Consider the following 23,222-nt stretch of genomic DNA (forward strand, 5'->3'; position numbering starts at 1 on the left):
TATGAAGGAATATGATTTCCATCATGGCTATGGTGGAAATCGCTCAAGAAGCCCAGTGAGGCTTATCTTGACATCAATAGCAACTTGCTGCATCTTCTAACCAAGGCCAGGGTATCATGCATCTGTCTCAATGCTTCTTAAACTTTGCTATTGTATCTGCTTCTGCCACCTCCCTGGCAGCACATTCCAGGCACCTACTAACCTCTGTATGAAAAACTTTCCTCACATATCTCCTTCAAACTCTCCCCCCTCATTTAAAATCTATGCCACCTTCCCCCCTCTCCCATCCAAACCCCCCCCCCCCAACCAATATTTGACTTTTCCACCCACCCTGGGAAAAAGACTCCAGCTATCCATCCTATTCATGCCCATCAGTGAAAGGAATCCGAGTTTGTCCAACCCTCTCCTTCTAGTGAATACCTGCACACTCCAATCCAGGTGACATGCTGGTCAACCCCTCTGCACCCTCTCCAAAACTTCCACATTCTTCCTATAATGCAGCTAACAGAACTGCACGTAGCACTGCAATTATTGCCTGACTAAAGTCTGATACAGTTGCAGCATGACTTGCCAACGTTTATACTCAATGCCCCAACTGATGAAGGCAAGCACGCTGTAAGCCTTCTTTACCACCTTATCCACTTGTGTTGCCACTTTCAGGGAGCGATGGACTTGGACCCCAAGATCCCTTTGTGTATCAATGCTCCTAAAGGGCTGGCCATTTACAGTACACTTTCCTTTTGCATTTGACCTCCCAAAATGCTTCACCTTACATTTGTCCAGATTAAATGGAATTTAGGGAGATAGGTAGGAAGTTGAAATGCGGGACCACTCTGGTTGCAACCTCAGGATTATCCCTGTACCATATGCCAGTGAGGCCAGAATAGGAATATAATGTAGTTGAATGAATGGCTAAAGAGCTGATGTAGGATAGTGGTTTCAGGTGGTTATAGTTAGACTGGTGAAATGGGCAGAGTCTAGACTATGGTGCTGGAAAGACACAGCAGGTCAGGCAGCATCCGAGGTGCAAGAAAATCAACATTTTGGGCATAAGCCCTTCATCAGGAATGAGGCTTGTGGGCCGGAGCTGAGAGATAAATGGGAGGGGGTGGGCTGGAGGGAAGTTAGCTGAGAGTAGATGAAGGTGGGGGTAATGGTGATAGGTCAGAAAAGAGGTTGGAGTGGATAAGTGGGAAGGAAGATGGAGCAGGTCATGAGGGTGGTGCTGAGTTGGAAGTTTGGATCTGGAATAAGGTAGGGGGAGGGGAAATGAGGAAACTGGTGAAATCCACATACATCCTGTGCAGTTGGAGGGTCCCAAGGTGGAAGATGAGGCGTTCTTCCTCCAGGCATCAGATGGTTAGGATTTGGTGGTGGAGGAGGCCCAGGACCTGCAGGTCCTTGGCAGAGTTGGAGGGGAAGTTAAAGAGTCTGGCCACAGGGCAGTGGGGTTGCTTCATGCAGATGTCCTGGAGATGTTCTCTGAAGCATTCCACAAGTAGGTATCCTGTCTCCCCAATCTAGAGGAGACTGTATTGGGAGCAACAGATACAGTAAATGACATATGTGGAAGTCTCTGATGGATGTGGAAGGCTCCTTTGGGGCCTTGACAGAGGTGAGGGGAGATGTGAGGGCACAGGTTTTGCAATTCTTGCGATGGCAGGGGAAGGTACCAGGAGGGGAGTGTGGGTTGGTGTGGGGCGTAGACCTGACAAGAGAGTCACACAGGGAATGGTCTTTACGGAATGCAGATAGGGGTGGGGAGGGAAATATATCTCTGGTGGTGGGGTCTGTTTGTAGTGGTGGAAATGGTGGAGGATGATCCAATCTATCCGGAGGTTGGTGGGGTGGAAGGCTCTCACTTTCTCCTGCTGAAATGGGCAAACACATGGCAAGTGCAGTTTAATGCAGATACCTGCGTAGTAATGTATTTTGGGAGAAACAAATGCAGGGGGCCCTCTGATCTAAATTTGTTTTGGGTATGGAGGCTGCAGGAACATTGGGATCTGGGATTCATATTCACAAATCATTGAAGATGCCAGAGCAAGCCATAATGCAGTGCATCAGAGCATTGGTACTATAGATAGGGTATTGACTAACAATATAAGACTATATATTGGGCGGCACGGTGGCACAGAGGTTAGCACTGCTGTCTCACAGCGCCAGAGACCCGGGTTCAATTCCCAACTCAGGCGACTGACTGTGTGGAGTTTGCACATTCTCCCCGTGTCTGCGTGGGTTTCCTCCCACAGTCCAAAGATGTGCAGGTTAGGTGAATTGGCCATGCTAAATTGCCCGTAGTGTTAGGTAAAAGGGGTAAATGTAGGGGAATGGGTGGGTTGCGCTTCGGCGGGTCGGTGTGGACTTGTTGGGCCGAAGGGCCTGTTTCCACACTGTAAGTAATCTAATCTAATAAAATACAAGAGCAGAATTAGGCCATTCGATCATGGCTGATATGTTTGTTAACCTCATTTTCCTGCCTTCTCCCAATAACCATTGATAAAGTCGTACTGAATATTACAAATGACTGGAAGAAAGTGAGAACTGCAGATGCTGGAGATCAGAGTCATAAAGTGTGGCATTGGAAAAGCACAGCAGGTCAGAAAAGTCAACGTTTTGAGCATAAGCTCTTCATTACATTCCTGATCAAGAGCTTCTGCTCGAAACATTGACTCTCCTGCCCCTCAGATGCTGCCTGACTGGCTGTGCTTTTCCAGCGCCACACATTTTGATTGTAAATGATTGGTCAGCTGGAATTTTGTACACAACTGGGGGCAACACTTTGGGAAGGATGCCAACATCTCAGAGAAGGTACAGAGTAATTTACCAGGGTGATATTCCGGCTGAGGGACTCCAGCTCTGTGGATAGATGAGGGAAGTTTAGGTTGTTTTCTTTTGGAGTAGAGCAGATCAAAGGGAGATCTAATTTCAATTTTTGATAAACAGAGCAGGGAGCAGCAGTTTCCTCGTCATCCACCACAAGTGATGCTTTAAAGTAGGTAAAAGAGGGGAAAAGAGGAGCCATCACTTTGGAAGGAGGATGGTTCTGCTCTGGAGTACACTGGTTGATAGGGTGGTGGAGGCAAATTCCACGGCAACCTTCAAAAAGCAATTTGAACTGAAATGGGGAAAGGCGTGGGGTGACACTACACCGAGGGCGGGTACAGCTCCCAGATCCCAGCCCACCCTACAGAATATTTAGGAATTAAAATATTAGGCAGGGGTGTGCCAGGATAGTGCTGATGTGCGTTGTAGGCCATTGCTAAAATTAGCCCATCGCAAGCTTCGCATTTAAGGGTTCCCCCTCAAATTGGTTGTATTAATGTTACCCATGGAGAATATCTTTAAGAAATGTAAATGGCAGCGGTGATTACGTGCTGGCGTGGAATGAGCTGAATCTGTTTCTGTGCTTCCTGGATCCTTTTGCTTCAACCATCAATAATCCTTCCGCCTCAGAAAAAACCCTGGCAGCAATTCCACATGCCACCTCTCGGCTGCACAACCATCAAACCATATCGCCTTCAGTGAGGGCTGCATCACTTATACCAACAGGTAACAAAAAAAACAAGCGAGGGCGTGATGCCCACTCTCCATCCTGATTAAAAGAGGGAGACGCAGAGAGGTCTATTCCACTCCCCGAAGATCCTGATGGGACCTCTCTGCTTGAGCTCTGGTCTCTGTTTACGAGCCATGGCATTTGCTTCCTGCACGCTTTCTGCCAGCCTGCCTACAGTGAGCATCGGCGTGCCTGCTGACCATGGGGCTCAAGTCCAGGGATGGTGATGGCTCGGGCGAAGGCAAGAAGCTGCGGGTGGGTTTCGCCCCCGAGCCCGAGCCCGGGGTGGTCGGACTCGGACTGAACTCCGGCGCAGACCGTGACGGCGCTCTGTTGCTGGAAGGACGGAGCAAAGAAGACAGCAAACCGGGACCGAAGGAAGGGCTGAGCCTCCTGACCAAGCCTCTGGGCTACAATCAACCGAACAGAAGGAAAGCCACCTACAGAAAACTGCAGAACTTTATTTATGATGCGCTGGAGAGACCCGGAGGATGGGCACTGGTCTATCACGCCTTCGTGTAAGTCCTGGTCGCATCCCCCTTTCATATTTGCTGCTTGGTTTTTATATCAACGTACAACAAGGTGTTTGCACTGATATTCCCCGTCCTGTTTTGAATTACCGTGTCTCGTTTGTTTAATGCTAAAATACTGACAATAAGGATATCTTCATATTACTGCTTAAGTCAGTCAAACACAAGCCGTGCTTTTCCTTTGTCGACGTTAACTTATTTATTCCACGTATTTTTAGTTGACTGCTTTTAATACTATCTGTTTCCACGCCCCGATGTCTCTTCCCCACCCCCCACGCGGTTATTGTTTTATTGTTGCAGGGTCCTGTACAATTTCAGGTAACGTAACAAAGGAAGAATGGGTTTTGTTGCTGCACTTGTTGTGCCTGAGTGCCAGGGAACCACACCTTACACCGGATTGAGGAAACTGGGGATGCTTGCAGAGTCGTGTAGATATTTGAGTGGCTGCACGCATTGTTATTGGTCAGCCGAACTCCTAATGCTGTGTGCCTCCCCGAGTTGTAGGCGGAATCCGTTGCATGAAGGTGTAACGCCGAGTTCAGGGATAGCAGTTAGACAGTGATGTGCAATGACTGACTTTACCAGTTCCGAATGTACTAAGTCTACAGTTACACGCAAACTATAGAATCATAGATCCATACTGCATAGAAACAGCTCCTTCGGCCTACCACATTTATACCAGCCAAGAAACACTAATCCTATTTACCTGCACTGTTCTACTCCAAAGGTGGGAAAAATTTGTAGGCAAATTACATTTTCAAAATTAACTGATATTGTTTTGAATTTTTTTTTTGTTTTAAATATCTATATTTAGCTTTTACGAGAAAATGATTTATTTTCACTTGCCAATAAGAGTTGCTAATTGATGGTGTACAGTGATTGATGGGAACTTGTTCAATTTCTTACTTTTGTTCAAAATAAAGTTTACCCTCAATTTTTTCCAGTGGGAGAAATGCTCTTTCTTGTCATTCAGGTTCCCATTAGCTAGTGTTGCCTTGTACACTTTGTTAAATATATAGATGGACACAAGCGTAGATTCAAATGCAAATACAGACATAATATTAGTTTTCTCAATATAATATGAGAGAGTAATACATCAATGAGATTAAGGCAAGGGTGATTCACAATCCAGTAATGTCCTAAACTACAGACTAAAGCTCGACGGTTGTGTGTAGTTCATAGGACAAGATTCAGTTATATTATCAATGAACATACTCATGAATAATTCAAGATAAAATCTCTGTATAAAAATAATGCATTTTATATTGATCACATTTAAAGTTGTGTTCTCAACATTCCTCCATACATCTGCCATTGAAATTTATTACTCCTCATTTTAATTTAGTAATTGGATAAAAAAATAGTGAAGATATGAAGAAGCATTGAATCTAAGGGAATGCATATTTTTCATGACTAGAGAGTAAATCAAACTATAAAGTGTTCTGTTTCCACCCTGCACTTCACAAGAGGTTACTCTAGTTAGCCCTTACCTTTTTTAACTGGAGTGTGACTTTGTGTAATGTTGAAGGAAAAATGCTACCTTGTTACCTGCATTTCATAAATTCTTTGCTTTCTCTTGGTCTTTGGATGGTATAAGAATAAATTTTTCTCATGGTTTTTGACTACAGCTAAAAAGCATGCACCCAGTTTCTTCGCACTCAAGTATAGATTGTAGTGAAAAATCAATACCTCAGGATATCAGGACCTTGTTTTGACTAAATATCACAATGTTTTGCTAACCTTTTTAATTGTCTGACCATATTGTCTTGGCAGTAGAACTGTCACATTCAATATTGCTAGTTAGAGTTTCTGTATGCTAATTCCACATGTTTTAATGAGAGTAAGATTGTATCCATCACATGTCTGTGTAAGTAATCCAGATCTTCAGCTATATCATTCTATTTCAGTGCTTTAAACATTTTATTCAAAAATGTGATAATCTTGCAATTGATTTTGGATCACTTACGTAAATTAAGTACCGCAGAGGTCTGGGCAAGAAAAATTTGAGTCTGACAAAAGATGTAGTTCTCTGTCTAATAGCTAATTTTATATCCAATCTTATATTTTACGTTGGATGCACATTTGATTTCCTTCATTAAATGCAGTCTGAAATACAAAAGCAACAAAACTATGCTAAGTCCACATGACACACAATTAAGTGTTCAGCTGGAATATTGTGTTCATTTTTGGGCACCACACTTAAGAAACAGCTTTTACAGATATAAACTTAACCAGAGTATTTAGTTCAATGTGCTTGCAAACAGAGAACTGACATGACAATAGAGTAATTTGTAATGCACTAACTGAAAGGATGGTGGAACCAGTTTCAGTAATGATTTTCCAAAAGAGTGTGGATAAATATTTTCGAAAGGAATAAAAATGTAAGGTAATGGAGAAAGTGCTAAGAGTGAGACTAGTTGGATGGTTGTAGCAAAGAGGCAGTAGACAGAATAAACTGAGTGCTCTCCTGTGTTATAATTCTGATTCCAGATTTTAGCTCAGTTAATGCTTTTTGTCTGGAATTTTATCAAAACACTTTGGAATAAATTATATCAATGAAACCCATGTTTATTTTTAACATCTGAAGACAGCAGGAAGTTGAATTTTTTTATTATTTATGATTTGTTTTTGTTACAAACATCGTGTTTTTTAAGTTTCTTGTGTTGTTCGTTTACAGTGTTTCTCCTGTTAAGAATGATTTCCATTACTTTGATTTATGCAAAAGTTTGGCTTATAGATTTTTTAATTATCTGGAAATAATTGATCAATCTTAGTATATATTAAAACAGAAAACTAATGCTGAAACTCACTGTTCAATCACAAAGTCTTATTCCTGTTATGAATATAGCCTAAGGTTACTCAGGAATTTCACAGATGTGTGAGATAACTTCGGAAATTGGTATATGTTAGGCTGGCGGTTAAAACACTGGGTGCTTTCAATCTGCGTTTCACAGATTGTTATGTATCTCTAATAACTGTGCCATCTGGAATATGATATATGACTTGTGCTGACATAAGAGTTAAAAGGAGGAGTTGACCATATGACCATTAAAGCCTGCTGCGCCAGTTAATAAGATCATGGTTGATCCTTGATCTCAACTCCATGTTAGTATCTGTTTCCTTGATACACTTGGAGTCCAAAAATATATTGATTGCAACCTTGAATGTACTCATGACTCAGCATCCACAGCCTGCTGACACATAAAGCTAATGTGGTATACAAAGAATTAAAAGCAAGTACATTTAATACCTGTGCTGTGTCATAAACACCGAGTCGTTCTCTTACAACATGCATCAGTGCTGTACAGGTTATTGTGGATTTCAAAAAGCGACAGTCACATCACTGGGACCAAAAGTTAGGGGAAATAGAAAAACAAATATTTAGGCAAATTTCTGAAAATCACTAAAAATAATGGATTGGTGATAGTAAGGAATTTCAACTGACCTAGTAAATGTGGATAGAATCAGTATAAAAGATATAGGTTAGCATTCTTCTATCAGTGAGAAATTTTGGAAATGGAGCTTCAGAACTTTGATAGGGTCAGATGAGATCATTGTTGTACATCTCATTCTTACAGGGGATGATGGCATCGTTGGCAAGGCCAGCATTGGTTGCCAATTCCTAATTGCCCTTGAAATCATTGGCTCTCTTGGCCATTTCAGAGGATTGCTGAAAACTAATTGTTATGGGCCTGAGTCACATGTAGGTCAGACAAGATTAGATTCCCTACATTGTACAAACAGGCACTTCAGCCCAACAAGTCCACACCTACCCTCCGAAGAGAAACCCACCCAGACCCATTTCCCTCTAACTAAAGCACCAAACACTTTGGGCAATTTAGAATGGCCAATTCACCTGACCTGCACTTCTTTGTGACTGTGAGAGGAAACTGGAGCACCCGGAGGAAGTCCACGCAAACACTGGGAGAATGTGCAAACTCCACACAGACAGCCACCCAAGGCTGGAATCGAATCTGGGTCCCTGGCGCTATGAGGCAGCAGTGCTAACCACTGAGCCACCGTGCCGCCCTATGGCAAATTTCCTTTCTTAAATTAACATTAGTAAACCAGATGGTTTTTATGACAATTGACAATGCTTAAATGGATGTTGTTAGATTAGCTGTGTATCCCACTTTTATTCAATTCAAATTTCACCATCGGCTTGGTGAAACTTTAACTTCTGTCCCCAGTAACATTACTACTTTGCCACCACATCCTCAATGGTTGAACAAAGGCTATCAAATACCAACATGTCCTGTGCTGTGATCTCTGCTGATGCCTTGCTTGCAGGGCTGGCATCTGCTCTGGAATTTCTGGAACAACATGCTTAGGAATTGTTAATTGAGGCCATTAAGAGGCTAACTATTGACCCTTAAAGGGTCTCATCCTGTGCCACCGGTATTAACTGGTAGAGCAAGTGTGTGGAGCATGTCAAGCAAACCCTAGCATGTTTGCCAGCTCTCGAACTGTTGTCAGCACTGCCATCACTGGATCAGGTTCTGCTTCTGATGATTCTTCTGAACTCTTTTAAAATCTTTATGTGTGCTCCAAAGTTCAAACTCTATTTTTGATGATTCTGCATGATTTTCTAATATTGCTCATGATTGTAGTATCTGGTACATTCTGTTTGATTTGGGCTGCAATTTGTATATTTCTTTTCCCAATGGCTGAGCAGGTATAAAAGACGGACATCGTACAGACTGTTGTCAATCATTACCATAATTGATTTCAATCAGTGTTCCAGTCCTAAAGGAAGAGAGACAGCAAAAAGACACAAATCTGGCTGTATTCCAAGGAACCTGAACTCATTCTACCGACATAATCTTTAGTAACACACTGACCTCCCTTAACTTGCTTTTTTTTTAAGAGTAGCATGAGGGAGTCATGCTGAGGTTGCTAATCATGAGGCCTTGTTGTTTCGTTACAATGGACTTTCCTGCCTACTCCCAATGACATTTAACTAATCAATCACTTAATTGCTGAGCCTTCATAGGAAATATTAAAGCTGGGATTCTGCCAATGTTGTTGGTTCTACTTTGAGCTATCCTTTTGCCGGCAGCAAAATGCTTTGCACCCACTACCTTGGCACTTAGGAGGCAGTGCATTATTTGAGATCCTTGGCTTGCAGCTACAGTAAAACCTATATATTCTTCAACCTGTGAAATCCATTATTACTACAACATTTCTGAACTTGACTGCAAGTGGTAAATACCAGCTTAACATATTTACAAGCAACAATTGCACTTTTGTTGAGATTGTTGTGACCTCTTGCTTTTCAGTTGTACCTGTGCACTTCCTCATGAGACTACTTAAAATGATCAAGAATGTTCTAAAGTTACTGTGATGTGAATTTGTTTTTTTTTTAAATTATTTGTGCATTCCACTGTCCAATAGGCAATGCTATTTCTAAAAACTGACACTTGTCTTTTCCGTTATGATTGTCCATTGAAAGAAAATCAGTAAACCTTGGTTTTAGTGACTTTGTTTTCTATTGAGTAAATTACATTTGTAAGTAGTTGTATTTAAGCATATCTTTCTATAAATAGGTGCAAATGATTTGCCAAGAAATACATTCATCAAAGTGATCAAACCAACAACACAATTGCAGAGGCTGTGGAAAAACAAATTATTAAGATTTAAATAAAATAGAATTCATCAAGACACCATTTAAAATTATCATGAAATCATTTTGAAGTTACTGTGGTGTAAATTACTGGGTTTTTTTCTTATTTGTGCATCTGTGTCCAGTAGGAGATGCCGTGCCTTTAAAATCTCCTACCATGGCTCAAGGTAAATCTATCAACTAGTTTGGTTCTCAGCCAGCAGACAATGACCTGGCTGTGGTACAGGAAGAAATTTAATGACCTTAGCAGCATTGTCAAAGCAACGCACCCCTTCATATATTTCTTACTCTGTACACAGCCATGAAATACTAAACCATGGCTTGAGCATGGCTGCCCTCAAAACTATGTTCCTCTTTATAGACAAACTTGCTGCTTCCTCTCAGCATGATGCATAGTATACTAAGCTGTCATTCCAATCAGTGTTACAAAGAAAAATATATCACTCTATTGTGAGAATGTTGTAATTTATAATATTTCCATGTCAATATCATTTGTTTAGATCTTACCATTCCCTGTTATTTTTCCTGTAGTTTCTAAGTTACCCTGAGCATGGTGGCCTTGAGAACTGTGGATTTTGCATTGCCTACAAAATATCAGTAATGCTTTGGTCTCGGATGCTAAGACCATGGACTCTCAATTGGGTATTACACACAGTAACAATGATGTGGAGGAGCTGGTGTTGGACTGGGATGGACAAAGTTAAAAAGCACACAACACCAGATTATAGTCCAACAGATTTATTTGGAAGAACTAGCTTTCGGGGTGGCAGTACCTGATGAAGGAGCAGCACTCCGAACGTTAGTGCTTCCAAATAAACCCGTTCGACTATAACCTGGTGTTGTATGATTTTAACACAGTAGTAAGAGTGAGGTGCCAAATACCTGATCTAACTAATAGCAATTGGGCTTGTACGACTCAGCAAAAATGCTGACGAGGTGAAGTGTTTGAATCTTCTGAAATAAGGTGTCTCAAAATAAAACTTCTGTCAATACTTCTGTGTCATCCTACCAAACGATTTCACCATATCTAGTGGTAACACTAAGCTGAGTGGCAGGCTTGTGACGTACAATAATGCTTTCACTACTGGAGTAATATTGTCATTTTATAAAATCAGCATGATCTTTGTGATTTGTATAGGAAATTGCAAGTCCAAAAATTGTTGTCAGGATTTTATATATATTTTATACTTCACATTAAACAGCAAGTTAGACTTTAATCTTTTTACAGCTTACAATTTTACTCTTCTTTCACAATTTTAGATCGAGAAGCAAGGAGATGGCTATTAGAATATGATATTGTTCATAGCAGCTAGTTATTTCGATCAAGTGATTTTGAAAATTAGGGATCAAATGAACACTTGAAAAATATTCAAGGACACATATATATTATATACATATATTTAAAGAGGAAAACCATAGATGCTAACAAACTGAAATATGAACAGATGCTAGGAAAACACAACAGGTTAGTCCACAAATAGAAAACAAAAGTTAAGCCAGTTATGGTAAGTATTGATATAGGCACAGTGAGTCACCTGATTATATGAATATTGATATTAGAGATTTAGTTTTTGGTTTAAGATATACAGATCGATTAATGTAACATTGAGTTACTTTCAACCTGTAACTATTAAAAAGGGAACTTTGTTATCAAATGCCATGGCTTATTTACCTGTCATACATAGGAAACATGGTATATATGTAAGAACTGTGGCTTTATTCCTGTGACTATTATGAAGCTGGATATACATTTCCCAGCCAATCCTTTTATCATTTCTGAAATGCTTTTGACATCTGTTGTTATTAAAATTTAGTACAAGTAATGTGAGATATGTATGGTGAGTGTACCATGTTTAACATTGTGTTAACAATTACGAGGTTAATAAGGTGTGTATAGCTGAAAGGAGACATGTTTTGTCAAAACATTTTTAACCCTTGCACTCGTCAGAACATTTGCAAGAATGCCAATGTAAAGGAGAATAACATTTTGAGCTGTGTGAGAAGAGAATGTCGTATGAACAGAGATGTGAGTTATGATTAGATAACATTTGTTAGATAATCCTGAGTGTGCTAAGAATTATGTTGACAGCTAATTTAAGATTGCCAATCAGGCTCATGGTGTGATGTCATTTACATGTGCTAGGAACTGCATACATTAAGACAGAAAGATGTGTACACGTTTTACCTGTTTCAACTTAATAAAATAGGTGTCAGCCATTCTCCAGTTCATTCCTTTACATTCCAAGGCAACCTGCCTGCTCTGAATTTAAACTAAGCATTGCAGTTAACTGTCAGTCATCACTCAGTTCTGCATTCTCCATGGCAACATTTCTATTAATCAGAATCTACTTGTCAATCAATTAGCACACTCTTCACACAGTATAAACATGTTTTTCTTTGCTTGATTTTCTTGCAAATGTCCTGATGAGTACAAGATGAAAAGCTTTGACAAAGTATATCTCTTTTCAGTAATATTCAATTTTGGCACTACCAAAAGACAGTTGGTAAGGTTGTGTGACCATATCTTTAATCTCACAATGGCAGTAAAATTCTATGATAATCTGGAAGTAAGAGTTGAATGATGACCATGAAGCCATTGCTGATTGTCAGGCTGCCAGATTTGGTGATGTACCCTCTTCCACTGGTCATCTGGGAAGATGAGCCCTTCCTTTGAACCAACCTCTCCACCCAGGAGTTTAAGGTCCCTGTTTTAGAAGTGAGGCATCATCTTCCTCTTCTCTGACATGTTCAGATTCCATCCTTTATCAAAATGTCAGCGCTTGTCTGGGTATACAGCAACCTTTCAAATATGGTGCGGGTGCCTGGGATTCTGATCTTTTGGCGGATATTTGGTGAGTGGCAAGTAATTCCACAAAAGGCGCGTAGTAAAATTATGACACCATAGTGATGGGGTAGGTAATTAATGAGGCACATGTGAAATGCTATGGCGAGAGATCCTGCTTGGTTTCTCAGTAAGAATCTCTCCAAGAGACGTAATGCAACTTCTACTTAGTCAAAAGAAGGTAAGATTTCAGCCCCCATGTTTAGATTAGATTACTTACAGGCCCTTCGGCCCAACAAGTCCACACCGAACCTCTGAAGAGCAACCCACCCAGACGCATTCCCCTACATTTACCCCGACACCTAACACTATGGGCAATTTAGCATGGCCAGTTCACCTAATCTGCACATGTTTGGACTGTGAGAGGAAAACAGAGCATCCAGAGGAAACCTCTGCAGACACGGGGCAGAATGTGCAAACTCCACACAGTTGCCTGAGGTGGGAATTGAACTCAAGTCTCTGGCACTGTGAGGCAGCAGTGCTAACCACTGTGCTATCCATATTATTGGCTTCATTTCTTTCAACACCTAATATATACTTCTAAGTTACTATTCGATACATTTTTCCAGAATGGAATTCTAAGTTGTTGTAGCCTTTCCTTTTATTGCTTTGTTCTGTGTGAGCTCTTTCCTTTAACTTTACTGTCCCTCTGAGTTGGCAACATCAGCAAATCTAATTGCTTTACATGTTCTGAATCCAAGTTATTTATCCAAATTAGAAGTGGCAGTAGTGACAGCAGTAAGGCTTTAGGCACTCCCCCTGACATTTACCTGCTGCCTCATTCTGACATTACTGACCTCACAAGTACGTGGTGTTTTCTACCCTTCGCTCAGTTTCTTTGTATTTGTTGTCAGTGTTTATTTTGAATGCTCATACCTTCGAGTTTGATAATGAGCACTTCATATTGAATTTTAATTTAAAATGTGTTTTTCTGTGTAGGTGGATCTCAAGTTTGCACTTCATAATCAATTCCATAATTCTACCTGAATTAAAACTTGGGTCTCCTGTCACCTTTATTTTTTTTTTCACCTTTTTTAACAATGAGTACTGCACTAACTACTGTGCTTGTGGTACCTCCCCAATGTCTACTGACTCTTATATAATGAATCAGTGCTTCAAAAGTCAGCTCAGTCGCTGTGCTGATTATTCCTTTGTTTTGCAGTTTTGATTTGTTTGTTAATCCAATTAAACTCACAGCTGCATCATTGAAATGTTTCATTCTTTAATTTGTTATGATCCTTTATGCTCAACAGTGCTAATTTTTGATATTCTCTTTGGTTCAGTGTCATTAGTTTCTTTCATAAGCAGACACTGAAAATGAGAGCAATCTAATCTAGTCCCATGGGATGCAGTTTAACTCCACATGTTGGTCTGTCAGCTTCTCATATCAATATACTCACAAAATCACAGGATGCACATTTACTCAATGGATAAACATTAGCAAGGTCTTTTGCAGTATTCTAAAGTGCATAGCACAGTGTGGCTGACATATTTTATATCTACTGCAACTATTTCTATAAAAGTCAATATTTAGAATGAATGTGCCACATTCAGTTCATCTACATACAGTGCATGCTTCTGTGTCATTTAAATACTGTGCTCATCTTAGTTTCTCCACATCTTTTATAGAATATGGCTTGTTTTCCTGCTCCTTACCAAAAATATTGCAATGTGGGTCCTCCTCCCTACTGATGTCACTGTTTGGTAAAGCTGTCACATAGTCCTTGCTGTGTACGTATTTGAGATGCTGATTGACTTACCATCCCGAGAGGTTCAAAGTGATTTCATTGTCTTAATCACAGTGGTATACTCAAGCTACAATGACCATCCTCTACAGCCATCAGAATGGATGAGCGGGGGCATTGATTCACACGGACCTCAGTTTTACTCAGGGTTTAGGTGCTTTCCTTACTTAAGTGCTGCCTTGTTATTACACATTGCCTTCCTATAAGTAATTTGCAAAAGAAACAAATGCATGTGAGAAAAATCTTTTTTATGAAGTTACTGTCTGGAATGCACAATGTGGAAATATGATGGATGCAGGCTCAGTCAAGGCATTCAAGAGGGCATCAAAAGATTGTTCCTATTCAAATAATGTGCGGGTTTTTGGAGACAAGGCAAGACAAAGTGATAATGCCTATTTGGAGAGCCAGAGCAGATACAATGGGCCGAATAGCTTTTTAAAATTAATTGGTGGGTTGCGCACACTGGTGGTTGAGCCAGCATTTATTGCCCATCAATTAAGAATCAACCACATTGTTGTGAGTCTGAAAATACATGTAGGCCAGACCAAGTAAAGATGAGAGATTTCCTTCCCTATGGGACATAAGTGAATCAGATGGGATTTTACAGCAATCAACAGTGGTACATGCTGGTATTAAGTTAGCTTTTTATTCCAGATCTTCATTAATTTAACCATCTGCCGCAATGGGATTTAAACTAAAGATTAGCATAGGGCTCTGGATCACTAGTCCAGTGACATTACCACTACACTGCCATCAGTACCTCTTCTAAGCCACCACCTCCTCCCTGTATAAGATAATAAACTGTGACAATGGTATCCACATTTCAAGAATACTTAATTGGCTGTGAAGCATTTTGTGATGTCCTGAGGCTATAAAATCCTTTATTATAAATGCAAATCTATCTTTGATGAAGCTCTGATGAAGAGTCATCTAGACTTAAAATGTTAGCTTCCTCTCTCTCCCTGGATATTGTCTGACTGACCCGCTGTGATCTCCAACATTTGTTGTTTTCAGAACAAATTCCAGCATCTGCAGTAATTTGTTCCTACAGATCCATCTTGTATGTCTGCAGCCATTTGGAAGAAACCTATTAGACTACACATCAAAAATACTTAGTGTATTGAAGGGAAAATAGTGAATATACTTACAAACACTGTAACTCTCACTTCACAGTAAGTGAGTCAGCAGTCCTCCTTTGATAAATGTACTTCCAAATAGCCAAAATTCAGGACAGGTTGAGTGTCCATTTAGGATGGGCAGAATCTTAATTGAAAATATTAAATTGTTTTAAGACAAAATGTAAATAAATACATTCCAAAGTAATAGGATTCATGCATGCCTGTGGCTTATGATAAAGATTTGTGATATGTGATTATCAATTGGGAATTTAAATTTTAAAGTAGAGTGAAATAGATTTTTTAGTTCTGAGAAAGTGGCTTTTTTAAGCATCAGAAAGTAATTTTTTGAAAATATAAATTTGAAGAAAACATGTGATTTAAGCTAAATGATTAGATAGACTGCTTGGGGAATCAATTGATGAAACGCTTTCAAAGATTTATGACATACGGAAAGACAGACCAGGGGCCACAATCCAGTTGCTGTTGAAAAGAAGTTTCATATGAATCGAAGGCCAGTTTAGTTTCAGAGCTAGATGAAGTCTTAAAACAGTTTTTGCTGTTTAAGTAGACAGGACTTCCAAATTCAGTTTGGAAATATCAGTGAAGTATAGCTAGGAGGAGAGACAATATTAGATCTGGTGACTGTATACAAAGTTGCCAAAGGAAATGTTTGCAACTTGGTCAGTTAAGTAAGAAATTAAAGATTTAAGATGGGAGGGATAACTCACCGGAGTTGAATGTCATTCAGGGAAATTTCTTGGAAAGGTGTTGATATTTTTCTTTTATGTTAATATCTTTACAACTTGTCATGTATTTAACTTTCTTTTTTCCTTTCTGTATAATAAACTTGTGTTGTTTCATTTAAAAAATATTGGCAGCCTGTGTGAGTATGAATAATGCAAGCAAACTGCAATCATAAGTTCTATGGAGCCAGTTTCACTCTGGAGTATGACATGTCAAGTATCCACATCAGCTGGGATTGTAACAGAAGTCTGAAAGTGTGCATTCAAGAATATATCCCAAATTAGGCACTGAAGTTTGTTGCTATATTTTCTGAATTTCCACTGCATCTAACAAAGCTTTGTGCCACTGTTGCAATTTTTAGAAAATGGTGTCTTGTATATGTAATTGCCAACTAATTATAAATAATGTATTAAGTTTCTTCTGTCTCATTGTGTAATGTGTATGACTCAGTAACAGCTCTAGCATCTTCTGTGTCTATCACAGTATGCGCCTTAAAGAAATATTTCAAAATGCCAGTTTCTGTAGATACATATCTTGTGATTTTTAATCTAATAATTGACCTTTGTAAAAGTAAACAGTGTGTTTCTTACATGTTTGACACAGTTCTGAGAAAGGGTTACTCAACTGAAAATATTAACTGTGATTCCTCTCCACAGATGCTGCCAGATCTGCTGAGCTTTTCCAGCAACTTCTGGTTTTGTTTGTGTTTTATGTGTGCTGGCAAAACTTGAATACTCATGTGGTCTTGAAATTTATGATCAGCAAGACAGAGAAACAGCACTACTCATCAACACCACATGAAGTGTCATTCACTCTCCTTTGCAGAAAGCCAGCTGACTGCTTATTAGTCCAATTTATTTGTACTTTATCTAAAGAAATTGGGGACAAGGAGCAAATGTGAGCCTAATCAGCGATGCTCACATTCCGTGATTGATTGAAGAAGAATCATGAAAGTTAGTGGTACAGTATAGGCTGGCTGAAGCTAGATTCAGAATCACAGAACCATAGAAGTATTATGGTGCGGAAATAGGCCATTAAGTCAATTGTGCCTGCTCTGACTCATTAAATGAGCATCATTACCTGGTGCCAATTTCCTGCTTTTTCCACATTCCCTGGCACATTATTTCGATCCAAGTAATCATCCCTTACGATCCAGAATGCCTCAATTGAAACTGCCGGCACCAAGTTTCCAGCTGTGTATTACCTACCCTATCTACTTGCTGTTGTACTTTTTTTTGACTTACTCACAGTTACATTGCTTTTTTAAACATTTTTGACATTTTGTTTTATTAATAATATAAATGAGTGTAGTTCCTTACAAAATGATATGTTTGATCCACAATTCAGAGCATCCATATCTGTCTCACCAGTACATATCTGTGTATTATCTCGTGTTTGATAATCCCTTCATGTGCCCTGATGTACATACTAAATCTTTCAATATGCAATATATTTCAGAGCCAGCTTTCCATATGTTTCCCATCTCTAGTATGCATGATGTTTGTCCCAGTTTCAGTTCCTCCATTTCTGTGTGAATCTCATTAGCCATTGTATGTGTATGTTTACTAATAGAAGACAGCCAGCAGTGGTGGAAGTGTGTTTTTCTGACTGGAGATCTATAACCAGTGATGTTCCATAGGCGTTAATGCTGGGAACCCTGTTGTTTGTAACATATATAAATGATTTGGAGGAGACTGTAGGTGACCTGATGAGTAAGTTTGCAAATGATTCAAAGATTGGGGGAACTGTGGATAATGAGGAGGATTGCCAGAGGATATAGCAGTGCATAGATAGGCTTGAGACTTGGTGAAGGAATGGCAGGTGGAGTTCAATCTGAACAAATGTGAGGTGATGCATTTTGGAAACTCTATTGCAGGAAGGAAATATACAGTAATTGGCAGACCACATAGTAGCATCAACATACAGAGGGAACGCGGTGTATATGTCCACAGTTATCTGAAAGTGGCAACTCAAAATGGATAAGGTGGTCAAGAAGGCATGCAGCATGCTTGTGTTCATTGGTTGGAGCACACAAGTATAAATATTGGCAAGTCATGCTGGAGCCGGAGAGAATTTTAGTTGGCTACATTTAGAATATTGTTCATAGTTTTGATTGCCAAATTATTAGAAGGACATGGAGACTTTATAGAGGGTATGGAAACAGTTTATCAGGATATTGCCTGGTTTGAAGGGTATTAGCTCTGAGGAGAGATTGGACAAACTTGGTTTGTTTTAATTTGAATGTTGAAGGACAAGGGACGACCTAATAGAAATGTATAAAATTATAAAGAGACCTTGAAAGGAAGGACCTCATTGCCTTTTTCTCAAGGCAGAAATGTCAGTTACTAGGGGACATAGATTTGAGGTAAAAGTGGGTAAATTTAAAGGAGTTATGATGTACATTTTTTTTATTTTTTTTTCTACTCAGAAGTGTTATCACACACAACTGAGTGACCTTCCAATCCCAAAATCACTGATTTGTTTGTACTCTACTAACCACCATCAGTAATCACCCATGCAGCCAATTAAATATTTTCATGCAAAGCTCATTAAGGGTAGCATGGTGACTCAGTGGTTAGCGCTGCTGCCTCACAGCACCAGGGACCCGGGTTCAATTCCAGCCTCAGGCGACTGTCTGTGTGGAGTTTGCACAATCTCCCAGTGCCTGCATGGGTTTCCTTCGGTTGCCTCCCACAGCCCAAAGATGTGCAGGTTAGGTGGGTTGGCAATGGGAAATGCAGAGTTATAGGGATTGATAGAGCTGGGGAGTGGGGTGGAATGTTGTTTGTGGCGGGTGATGTGGACTTGACAGGCTGAATTGCCTGCTTCACACCATAGGGATTCTATGAAAGGAAATGCAAACCATGAAAGGGGAGTAGGGAGAAGGTGAAAGGGTTAAATCAAAACGGAGTTGGAAGGCGAAATAAAGCATTGTATCCCCCGGGGTGCACACCTCTCTCTAAAGGCATCAAGAGCATTGGAGGACTCTCGTGCTCCTTCTCCAGTGACCCCTGTAGAGGCACAACTGTAGAGGCAGGTTTTCTACACAGAAGGTGGTAACTACCTGGAATGAGCTGCCAGAGTGGGTGGTGGGGATGGATACAATAGCAGTGTCTAAGAGACATCTTGGGCAGGGAATAGAGGAATATGGACAGGGTAGAGGAAACAGGTTCTTAGTTTAGAAAGGCAATGCAGTCTTGGTCGGCCGAAGGGCCAGTTCCAGTGCTATACTGTTCTTTGCTCTTTGTTCTAAACTCTGAAGTTTTAATTTTTTTGTGTCCTTGTATATCCTTTGTGTCTTAAATAAATTATGCCTCAGGAAATTATTTGGTTTAATGTAATAATGGTATTTTTCTCGTCTGGTTGTCCTCTCGTAAAGTTAAGTTAATCATACAATTATGTATTTGTGTAACTTAGATTTGAGCTTCAGTTATCACTTACAGCTGTCAGAAAGTCACTGTATAAAGTGGTTATAGGTTTTAAGAAATGTATTGGAATATTATAGGAATGGTTTTTTCTCTCTATCACTCTCTGTCTCTGTCTGTCTGTCTGTCTCTCTCTCTTTCTCTTGCTTATAAAGCAAGAGAATGGCAGCATTCTGAGCGAATGAACACAAGATAATGAAGGCTGTTAACACAGCCAAGAACATAGCTCTAGCACAAGCACTGAAACAAAACATTATGAATTCTGACTGAAGCTTGGAAGTGATCTCATAACCTCTACTGATTCAACTGTCTGAAGGTTAACCAGGATATCTTAGTAAGCGATGAGTCACAAGATGACTTCACAGGTATCTGACAGATATAGGTGTCAGTTGAGTGTCAGTTGTTTGATAATGGATAATTGAATAAACAATTGCAACAACCCTCCCAGAAATAAGGTAAGTAAACCAGTTCTTGAGAGGGAAACATCAACTTTGGACAGAAGACAGCTTCTTTAAATGGGCCATTGATGACTCTGAACTAATTGCTTGGTTAGCTCAAGAAGACTTTAAACAGAGGAGAGCTTTACAAAGTGATCCACACTGACATCAGTTTTTTCTTGCCTAAGAAGACTGAAGAAAACAAAAAGAAAGTGTCACATCCAACCAAGGAGGTCAGATCAAACAACACTATCGAATCTGCAAAGTCCTCCTTATTAACATCTGGGGACCAGTGCCAAAATTGGGAGAGCTGCCTCACAGACTAGTTAAGTAAAACCTGACATAGTCATACTTATGGGATCATAGCTGACAGGAAATCTCCAAGACACCGCCATCACTATCCCTGGATGTGTCCTGTCCTACTGGCAGGACAGACCCGCAGAGATGCGGCACACTGGTATACAGTCAGCAGCAAGTGGCTCTGGGAGTCCTCATCATTGACTCTGGATCCCATGAAGTTTCATAGCTTCAGGTTAAACATGGGCAAGGAAACCTTCATGTACATCGTCTCCTGGATGATGGATTAGTATTCCTCCATGTCAACCAACGCTTAGAAGAAGTACTGAGGTTGGCAAATGTGCAAAATTTATTCTGGATGGGGCATTTCAATGTCCACCACAAGACTGGTTCAGTAACAGCACTGTTGATTAAGCTGGTCAGGTCTTAAAGGACATAGACGAGGTCCGTGGCAGATGGTGAGGGAACCAACAAGAGGGAAAACATACTTGACCTCACCCTTACCAATCTGCTGGCTATAGATCCATCTGTCCATGACAGAATTGGTAAAAATAACTAGCGCACAGCTCTTGTGCAGACAAAGCCCCGCCTTCACATTGAGGTTACCCTCTATCGTGTTGTGTGGCACTATCACTGTGCTAAATGGGACAGATCTAGAAACTCAAGACTGGGCATCCATGAGGTGCTATGGGCCATCAGCAGCAACAGAATTGTAGTCTAAAACAATCTGCAACAATCTCATGGCCTGACGTATTCCCAATTCAGCCATTACTATCAAGCCAGAGGATCAACCCTGGTTCAATGAAGAATGCAGAAAGGCATTCTGGGAGCAGCACCAAGCATTCTCGATAATGAACTGTCAATCTGGTGAAGCTACCAAACAGGCCTACTTACATGCATGAGTCCCTTTAGATAGTACCCTAAACCCAACTATCTTTAGCTGCTTCAGCAATGATCTTCCCTTCATCCTAGAGCCTGAAATGGGATGTTTGTTGATGATTGCTCAATGTTCAGCATATTCACTACTCCTCAGATACGGAAGTAGTCCATGTTCAAATGCAGCGAAGTCTAGATAATATCCAAGCTTGAGGTGAAAAGTGGCAAGTAACATCCACATCACACAAATGCCAGACATTGACCATCTCCAATAAGAGAGAATATAACAACTGGCCCTTGACATTCAATGGTGTTACAATCACTAAATCCCCCCTTATCAACATCCTAGAGGGGTTACCATTGACCAGACACGCAACTGAACTTGCCACCTAAATACAGTGGCTGCAAGAGTAGGTCCAAGCTAGGAATACTGTAGTGAATAACCCACTTCCTATCTCCCCAAAGCCAGTCCACCATCTACAATGCACAGGTCAGGAGTGCCTGGATGGATGCAGCTCCAACAATGTTCAAGAAGCTTGATACCATTCAGGATAAAGTAACCCACTTGATTGGCACCACATTCACAAGTTTCCACTCCCTCTACCACTGACATTCAGTAGCAGCAGTGTATAATATCCACAAGGTGCACCACAGATATTCACTAAAGATTCTCAGACAGCACCTTTCAAACCCACAGCCGGTTCCAACTAGAAGGATAAGGGCAGCAGATACATGGGAACACCACCATCTGCGAGTACCCTTCCAAGCTACTCACCATCCTGACTTGGAAATATCTTGCCATTCCTTCACTGTTGCCAGGTCAAAATCCTGGAATTCCCTCCCTAATGATATTGTGGGTCAACCCACAGCACATACACTGCAGTGGTTCAAAAAGGCTGTTCACCACCACCTTCTCAAGGGTAAGTATGGATGGGCAATAAATGCTGCCCTAACCAGTGATGCCCATGTCCCACAAGTGAATAATAAAAGAAGTCAATCCAATTGTTTATCCAATCTGGACCTGTAAATCATTTGAAGGAGAATACCAGTAGCCACCATAGAGATAGATTAGCAACCATATTTTCTTCATTCGTTTATCCAATCCAGCACCTTTCTTTCCTGTTAGGTGTAATATGTTTTTCTGCCTATTTTGATTATGTATCCTACCTAAACTGCTGCTATTTAATAAATTACCTTAAGGTTAATTATGAATTCTCAACCACCTACTTTGAGCTAACTGTGACTCTCAAACTGTAATTTTACAATGTACTGTGTAGATTTCAATGTAACCAATTGTATATATATATATTATTCCAGTGGCTATTCTTTTGGTATTTTGCATTAGCATTTGTCATTTTACATTCAGTTTTTCTACCCTGAACCTCACTCTGGAAACACCAGCTCTTTGACACTTAACTACTGGGTAGTCCTCACACCTAACCCGGTCCTCATAAATCCCTTCTATTTATCTTTCAGAGCATGACCTTCAAGGTCCTATTGCTTGTATATACCCATCATAGCCTTATTTAATTCTATCTGTACATTCTTATCTGTTCCAGTTTCTAATTGCACATTCTTCATCAAGGCCAGAACTGTTATGCTTCTATATTATGGGATTCTATTCCTCATTCCTTCATTTTGCAACCTTAACATTCAATGCTTCGTGTCTGTTTCTTTCGAAGGACATTTTGCATGTTAAAGGTGATCAGTAAACTTCAAGTTGTTATAGTTGGTACAGTTGATACTTTAATTGTAGTTTTTTTTATTTCTCAGTTCAACTTCTGTCTGTTCTGTGAATGTATTGCTGGATCATTATCTGCTATTGTAGGGATATTGAACAGATGTGTAGACCTGGTACTTCTGGTTGCTCCATTTAATGCCTCAACATGGGCAAATCATGGTTATTAGTTGGCACAGCGTAAGGTATTTTTATTTGTTACACAGTTTTTGGAGATTGAATTAGATTAAATGGTTAAAACAATGGGTGCAGCAGTCCTATGGGATATCCTGTAACTGTTTTTAATTCAAC

General features: G+C 40.2%; 1 protein-coding gene across 1 annotated transcript in view; it reads left to right on the plus strand.

Annotated features, from left to right (window-relative positions):
- Positions 1-2,959: 2,959 nt before the first annotated feature.
- The window catches only part of kcnq3 (potassium voltage-gated channel, KQT-like subfamily, member 3), a 435,667-nt gene continuing 415,404 nt past the window's right edge, over positions 2,960-23,222 (plus strand). Inside the window, exon 1 of the mRNA XM_043688263.2 lies at positions 2,960-4,074. Within this exon, the coding sequence (XP_043544198.1) occupies positions 3,758-4,074 (317 nt within the window). The 5' untranslated portion in view covers positions 2,960-3,757. The remainder of the gene's footprint in view (positions 4,075-23,222) is intronic.

The sequence above is a fragment of the Chiloscyllium plagiosum genome, unplaced genomic scaffold (genome assembly GCF_037043375.1).
Source record: "Chiloscyllium plagiosum isolate Xiang-an unplaced genomic scaffold, Cpla_swu_hap1 HiC_scaffold_4, whole genome shotgun sequence".
Classification (NCBI taxonomy): domain Eukaryota; kingdom Metazoa; phylum Chordata; class Chondrichthyes; order Orectolobiformes; family Hemiscylliidae; genus Chiloscyllium; species Chiloscyllium plagiosum.